The following is an 8299-nucleotide window of genomic DNA, read 5'->3' as shown; positions in this document are numbered from 1 at the left end:
AAACTTTCTCTGTCGACACAAACATCTGGTTTGTCCCTCTTTAGAGATGAATGATTTAATTTGTGATATTGAAGATAATCAAATCACATTTATGATGCTTTTTCCTTTCAATTGTGATTAAAATGAATACAATGCATGTATTTCTTGGGTGGATCAAAATGTTGTACTCACATCTTCACAAAATGAATTATTTGAATGAATGAATGAGGTCCTGATCTAAAGGTTGAGTCAGAGTGTACTCACAGCTGATTGGCCCATGTAGTTTTTCCTAACTCTGAACCAGATCTTACCCTGGTCCAGGGCAGGAGCCGTGTGGAGCCTGTTGCTGCAGTGATTTACACTGAACTAAACTAAACTTCTTTTTCAGTGACAGAAACCTCTGAGTTTGCTCCAACTAAACCTGAATTTAGCCCAAACTGAAAACAAGCCGTCTTCTAGCAACAGGCTTGTGTTTTTATTGTGAACTAATGATATTGTGACTTTTACCAAACAAACCCTCACCAAACTACTCAGCAAGGTCTTATACAACTACTTCTAAGGGCTCTGATCTATACTACCTACAGTCAGAGGCAGAGTGGAGAGCGCCCCCTGGATGTCAGCTGTACAGGGGCTAAACAAACCTATAACTAAGGGCTAAGGCATCAAGCGAAGCACTCGTTCACCTGCCGACTCTGTTTAATACATTTCTCTCAACCAGATCTAGTCCCATTATCTGACTTTAATCAACAGATGTGGATCGACTGGTCTGGGATCAGCCAAACGCAGCTGCAGTTCGGTCCACACATGGCTCCACGGTCAATAAGAATCACCCCTGTCTAATATAACATTGTACATATGTTTTTTGTATTTATCGGACCGCTGTTCCCCGACATAAACATAATAAAAGAATGCTGTTATTGATTTCAGATAATTGAAGAATCGTTGTGTGTGAGCTCCCTTTAAATGTCAAACCTGTGTTCACCTGCACCGTGGAGCAGGGTCTCTATGCAAAGCTCATCTCGGGGCTTCACGCCGCTGTGTAACAGGTCTCTGGACATAAGTTGTGTTTTAACTGTTAAGTATTATTACTCTGCATTACAGCTGTACAAGTTTCCATTTAATAAAGCTCTTTCGTGTACCGCAGTCTTTTTGATTGTCAAGAAATTACACATAAATCAATGCATAATTCAACTTAGAATATAAAACGACACAGAAACGTCAGACTTTGAATGGCTTGCAAGGGATAGACCAGCCGATAGAAACGCCGCGTTTCTCCCCCTTGCAACTGGTTTTATTTCACATCATGGATTTTACACATAATGTCACTTTTCTCATTGGTTAACTCGACATCCAGCACTTATTTTTACAACTGTCTTGGTATTTTCCTTAGAGATAAAAGCTTGGGGAATATTTACCTACCCCCGTTCCTGGGGTAAACATCCTTTTTCCTCCTCTTACACTTTCACACATGCCGTTTTTCTCTTGGACTAATGATGCAGATAACATATCACACAAATCTAGTCATATTATCATTATGTAGATAATATATATCACACAAATATAATCATATATTTACATTTTATTACATTGATGCACACTGTTCACTTAGATTTATTTTTGTAAAGCTTAAAATCCTTGCAGGGCTTTAGGTAAAAAAAAATTGATTTTAGCGCCTTTTTCTTTGCAAGCAAAAATTACAAAATTAAAAACGCTGGGAATTTTTGGAAACCTTAAGGAGAAATTCTATATTCTATACAATGTGGTCTTGTACTGGTTCTCAAAAAGCTCTAGATCATTTAAACTGTTCAGAAAAGGTACATTTTGTTTGTGTTTTTGTATTGATACTCAGGATTAGGGTTCTAAGTGTCTCTAGTTTTGATAGTTTCTGATTTTTGATACTTTTGACAACTTTAATTGAGAGATACTTTCCAGTGAATGGCTGGATTCACGTCATTCCTAAAACCTTCTGTTGGTCAAAGTGACATTTCTGGAACTTCTGTTGGAATTTTGGGCGTTACAGAAATAAATTGATCTGAAATTGCACACGTAGACATAGTTAATCTATTGCTAGTTTTTCATAAGTCAAATTAACAAGTTATTCATCAAACCGAATGTTTGGCTCTCTGGGGGGTCCCCAAAGAGCCAGACATTCGGTCCAGTGCACATTCACTCCATCGCAGACAGAAACGGCGTCACAATGACTTCTCTGGAACATGTGAGTCTCAGGGTTCTAGGGTTGTCACGGGCGAAACATGCCTCGCAGGTCGGTGTATTTCTGCTTTTCAGTGGATCAGAAAGTGTAAGATTAAGAGAGCAAGATGTCATTGTCAAAGACTCAATCAATCTGCAGAGTTTTGATGTTTTGAAGTGCAATACTAACTTAAGGAATTGTGAACATAGATATTGAACTTTTCCCTCCAGACAAATGTGATCGACTTGAGCTCGGGGGATTCTCAACGCGCAGGAATGAAGCCCCTCTCATTCCTTCGGCAGGTAGGTTCTCTCTCAATTTAGCAACTTAAGTAAAAGTACAAATACAGGAGCGAAAATGTATTCAAGTGAAGGTAAAATTGTGACATGAAATCATGTACCGGTACTTGTTTTAAAATGTACTTTTAGAGTCAAAAGTTGAAGTTTATCAGACAGATTTTAAGAACTATTATAGTGTCATTTTTCTATTTGCATATTTTTGTTTGCTCAAAGTTGGGACATTAACTCAACCTGAAAGTGGTGAAAATAACCCCTCAGCCATTTCAAGTGATCTCAAATTTAATATAAATAAATAAATAAACTATTACTTTTTAGTCCTGTTCAAACATTTAGTGTAATAGAATGTACAGGTTCCACAGTCAAATGAGGAAAGTTCAGATACCAAGTACTTTTACTTTTGTACTGTGTTACTTTCCACCACTTATTACTTATTTACCCTTTTAAGATGGGTATCATCAGTCTCCATTAAAATCATCTTTGATCAAGGGGCAACTCGAAAAATAACCTGAAAGCCAGTTTTAGTCATTGAAACTTTTTTCCTCGCTTTTATTTTTACTCTAAGAAGACATATTAGGCTTTGTTCTGGTACAAGTAGATCACCATGTTGCATTTACTGAATTGTGAAATGCAATAATGATCTACAGTGGCATGGAAATGGAAATGTGACCATTGATTTCCTGTTCAAATTTGCAGCGCCTCAAAGTGGCATTTTACCATGCAAGCAACACATGTTCATTCATGTGATTTCATCTTTATAAGAATGGCTATGGAAACCTTTTTAATCCCTGTGTAAATAGATAAGAATATTTTTTTCCTCCTTCAAAATAATCGCAACGCAGTGCGATGTAACGTGGTTAAAAGCTCATAAAAGTGGATTTAGCATAACATCTAAAAGGTTTTCATTCCTTTACTTCTTTTCGCTGAAGGTTTTGGCCGGCTGTGTCCACCCTCCTCTGCTGGACGACCTGACCCTCCCTGTGGACGTCCGGCAGCGCGCTCAGACGCTCCTGGACGCCTGTGAAGAGCGTAGTGTGGGTGAGGACTCGACAAGACTTCAAACCAGAATCACTTTAAGAGTGGACAATATAGAGAATTTGAAAAATGTTTAGATAAATAATCATATTTCTGAACTTTTGTGATTAGTTTTAAAGACATTTCCCATTTGTTTGATAATTTAACCTTGACTAATATGTGTAAAGACATTTTTTCGAGTCTGCTGCTATGTTCCACACTGAGGCATTAAACTCATTTCTCACATTTATTTAATTAGTGTTTTTGTGGCTCAAAAACACTGTGCACTGGGTCTCCTCTCCACAGATCTGACCTGTAACTTGGCACCACCTGGTTGTCTTCGTGGAGATAGATAAATTTAATCTTTTTTTCTATTTATTTAACTTTATTTAACCAGGAAAGTCCCGCTGAGGTTATGCAGTTTTATTGATTGAGTCTCTAATGCTTTCATCTTGAATTTGAAAGCATTTAATGATGTCGTTCTGCAACATTATCTGAGTTTTGTCAGAATTGAGGGCATTGAAGTGAACATAAAAATGCATGTCAGCTTCAACCATCGCACTGAACATTGCATTTGCCTTTAGGTTCCTACACAGACTCCTCAGGCCTGGATTATGTTCGACAAAGCATTGCAGACTTCATCACGAGACGAGATGGAGCGCCTTGTTCAGCCAGTAACGTTTTCATCTCCGGAGGATCCCAGAGAGCTTTGATGGTAATATTTAATACAGTAATCCTGTCCACTCCACTGCCATACCAACAATGTGCCAAAAAGCACTTTCAAGTTCTTCTGGTTAATAAAATATGACGTAATTGTTTGAAACTGATTTAATTGTACTCACAGTTTAAGTTGTATTTTTAGTAACAGGAAACACCCATAACTGTATCAACGTCTCCATGGTGAGGCTATTGCTATTGAATGTTCTTCAGTCTTAACTATCTCGCATGTATTCAATTACTAATGTTTCTATGCTCAAAAATACAATGAGAAAAATCACACTTTTTTTTAAACTTTCATTTACATATTTCAAGACAATATCAATACATAAATTGTGACAAAATTGTGATCTTGTTACTGCTCACTGCCCACCCACAGAGACCTCTACCAGGCAAAGTTGCATAGAGCAGCTTTGGTTTGATCCCTGATAGAGGAGATGTGTGCAAATGTTCTTTTTTGTCGTTGAGGTGATGGTGAAGCTGCTCGCTGGGACAGAATGGGACGTCCCGACAGGCGTTCTGACCCATGTGCCGTGCCCGCTCGCTCTGCCCATGCTGCTGGACGAGGCTGGGGTCAGTCTGGAGCCCTACGAGTTAAAGAAGGACCAGAGATGGGCCGTGGATGTGGATGAGCTGCACCGTGCTCTGACTGCAGCTAGAGGGCGCTGTAAAACTAGAGCCATCTTCATAAGTAACCCAGGCAACCCAACAGGTGACCAGCTTCTGTTTGACAATTATCCTTCCACAGCTAATATAAAACATCCTTCTTCCACAGGCCATGTCCAAAGCAGGAAGTCCATACAGGATGTGATCCGGTTCGCTGCAGCAGAAGGTCTTCTCCTATTGGTTGATGAGGTCTTTATATGAACCTTTAAATATGCGGAATTCTGACTTTATCTAGTTACAGCAGCTGCTTTGTGGTGCTCTTTGGACATACTTACAGTTAAAAACTAATGTCCCGGTACTAACAAGTCGAAAGAATAAAGTCTGGCGGTAATGCAACACTTGGATGCCAACCGCCATAAAACAACAACAACAACAACAACAACAACTTACATACTGTTTTACTACAAAATAAATAATAACAGTGAGGGGTTGATTAAAAAGGAGATCTATTTATGAGCTTGGTAATTGCATTGAGTTTGACATTTAGAGCAGGCAGAATACCAAACTGAAATGTCAATTTTGTAAACTGCAGCTGCTTTAGTATTGTTCTCTTTGCAGTCACAAGCAGGAGACACATGGGAAAGAGCAATTAATCCAAGTTTGAACAAATGGAAATGTCATCTTGGGGTTGTTTTTTTTAATCGAGAGTTCAGGCCAATCTTGTCGGTAAAATCTTGTATTTGCGGCAGAGTTCAGACTTGTGAGAAATATTCTTTGTGTTAAATGATAATGATTAAAAGTCTGTCTTGTTCATATTCATTAAATTACATATTAATGACATATTTATTTGCTTTTAATCTGGAAAAAATAAAGTCACATGAAAAACCCCATCAGGATTCATTTGTTTTGCCATGTTGCTCAATATTGTTGTTTGTTTCAGGTTTACCAGAACTATGTCTTTGGAGACGGGGTTGTATTTATTTCATACAAGAAGATTCTGTTTGAAATGGGCCCTTTGTACTCAGACACTGTTGAGATGGCATCCTTCCATTCAATATCAAGTATTGGAGAGTGAGTATGTTTTAGTATTAGGATCATTAACAACTGAAACATCAGTTTGATATATTAATATTTGAAGAAAAACGCTTGATGCTCGATAACAATTATAATATGACAAGGATAATAAAAACACACTATTAGTATCTCTAATCATGTGGTATTTACACGTTTAGATCAACACTATACTAAAACTATTGAGGAAAGATCTAGATTTGTTCAGTAGCAATACTTCAAATGAGTGGTTTTGAAACATATCTGGGTATCAATTTGTTTTAACACCCTAGTATGCTTATGATTTGTCTTAAAAATACAAATCATTCTTAACCAAAAAGCATGTAGTTTTAGAGCGATTGTGTGCAATTCCAGAAAGAAAGCATGGATTGATAGTGGGAAACCGACTCCATATAGTACAATTATACAAACAATCTACACAATTACAGCAATATGAGTATTTGTAATTAGTTGGGCATGTGATATGATATGAAATATTTACAAAAAGCACTCTTGGTAGCGCTGGACTGGCTGGAGTGACTGTCTGAGCTGTTTGTCTTGTGTCCCAGGGGTGGTCTGAGGGCGGGCTACATGGAGCTGGTAAATATCGACCCGAGGGTTATGCACTTCGTGGACACCATGCTCTGCACAGACATCAGCACTTCAGTGATGGGACAACTGGCTCTAGATCTGATGGTCAAACCCCCAAAACCCGGAGACTCCTCCTATGAAACATACACCGAGGTACAGCAGCACAGATCACGCCAAGAGTACTACTGTACATTGTAACCACAGGCTTTTGTTTGTGTTGAAGGAGAGGATACATGTTGAAAAGACCCTTAAGAAGAATTGCTGGAGCGCTTGTAAAGTGCTAAATAACCTTCCTGGGGTGAGCTGTGAGCCACTGATGGGTGGAATCTACCTTTATCCCAGTGTGAATGTGCCTCCTGCCACCATAAAGCAGGCCAAGGTACAGTACGTCTGTATTATCAGAAAAATAAAACCCACATTTCCGCTACAATTAAAAATACAAAAAATAAAAACTTGGATGCCTTTATGCGAAAAAGATATTTTTACAATAAATATTTAAGTTAGAGTAAAAAAGAAATGTATGACGCACTGAAGTTTACTGGTATTGACATGAATGACAAGAAATCTGTCATTCTGCAACTAATGTAGCTTATGAAATGTAAAATAATGATGATAAAACGCTTCATGCTGATTGGCTTTCACCTGATGTGGGTGTGGTTTGCACAGGAGAGGCAGGTGGATGCGGGCGCTCTGTACTGTGAGAAGCTGCTGCAAGAACAGGCTGTGCTGGTCGGGCCGAGCTGTTCACACGGACCTCCACCTGCGACACATCACTTCAGGTACAAGAGCCACCAGTGTTTCAAGAAGAAAATAATTTAAGATGATATATTGCCACAGCTAAATATCTCTTACTAAATACGTTTCAAAACGGTGGGCCATAACTGAGTCCCAAGTTGCCCTGTCGTACAATAGTTAGTTCTTCGCATGTAATAGTTATCAATAAGTTCAAAAAGAAATGTATATCTTATGATGTCAGGTCGTGACGTGTGTGTTTGCTGTGGCAGGTTCTGCATCCTGGTTCCTTCAGACGTTCTAGAAGAAGCTCTGAGAAGAATACAGAAGTTCCACCACAATCTTCTGGAGTCAAACCTTGTCTCTGTGATCTAAGATTCAAACTGAGATTTAGACAGTTGTTTCCCAAGGTTTATCTCAACTTTCCTGTAGGAATGTTTAATATTGATAACAACTAAATGTAAATGTATTGCTTCATGACAGGGTCTGTAAAATAAAACCAGCAACAACAATCAAAGACATAATGGGCAAAGGTTGTTCTTCAGCCAAAAAGGAGCTTAATGCTTAACTTTTCTCTAGTACACTATTATAATGAGTGTGCTAATGCTCTTTTGTCAAAAGCTAGAAAGCAGAGGGGCCCAAGCTTTGTCTGTGGCGGGGCCCAGGCTCTGGAACAGCCTGTTAGATCTGCTGAGAGCAATTTAAATCTTTGTTTAAAACCTACCTTTTCTCTCCTTTAGACACGAACTGAGCTGAGTCATTATTATGTTTATTAACTTTATGAGTATTTTCAATTATGTATTATTCACTTATGTATTGCACTTTTCTGTACAGCCATTTGGGCTTTTAAAGTTGTAAGTGTGCTTTATAAATAAACTTCGATATTTACATAAAAAAGCATATGAACACACACTAAACCTTTTGTCTCTCTTCTTATCCAAAAAATAATAATGTAGGCCATATTATATTTAATAAACACAAGCTGTCCAAATGACAAACTGTTAAAAAGGGAAGAACAATTATATGGCTATTGTGTTCATTTTCCTCAAATAATTAAACTGTATCGTACGGTATAGTTGCTTGTGAAAATGACATGAGCCAAGGATGATTCTCAATTTTAGCA

The 8299-nt window shown here is 38.2% G+C and overlaps 1 protein-coding gene across 1 annotated transcript; it reads left to right on the top strand.

Moving 5' to 3' along the window:
- Nucleotides 1-2445: 2445 nt before the first annotated feature.
- Nucleotides 2446-7596, top strand: LOC140353486 (alanine aminotransferase 2-like). Its single transcript, XM_072438061.1, has 10 exons — nt 2446-2472; nt 3396-3504; nt 4065-4195; nt 4666-4909; nt 4973-5052; nt 5744-5874; nt 6423-6597; nt 6668-6823; nt 7111-7223; nt 7449-7596. Exons 1-10 carry the CDS (start codon nt 2446-2448, stop codon nt 7549-7551), a joined length of 1269 nt encoding a protein of 422 aa, XP_072294162.1. The 3' UTR covers nt 7552-7596.
- The last annotated feature ends 703 nt before the right edge of the window (nt 7597-8299 follow it).

Source organism: Eucyclogobius newberryi, unplaced genomic scaffold (assembly GCF_026437365.1).
Source record: "Eucyclogobius newberryi isolate DKJ021-1_F unplaced genomic scaffold, fEucNew1.0.hap1 SCAF_9, whole genome shotgun sequence".
NCBI classification, from domain to species: domain Eukaryota; kingdom Metazoa; phylum Chordata; class Actinopteri; order Gobiiformes; family Gobiidae; genus Eucyclogobius; species Eucyclogobius newberryi.
This window is presented reverse-complemented; position numbering and strand designations above follow the sequence as displayed.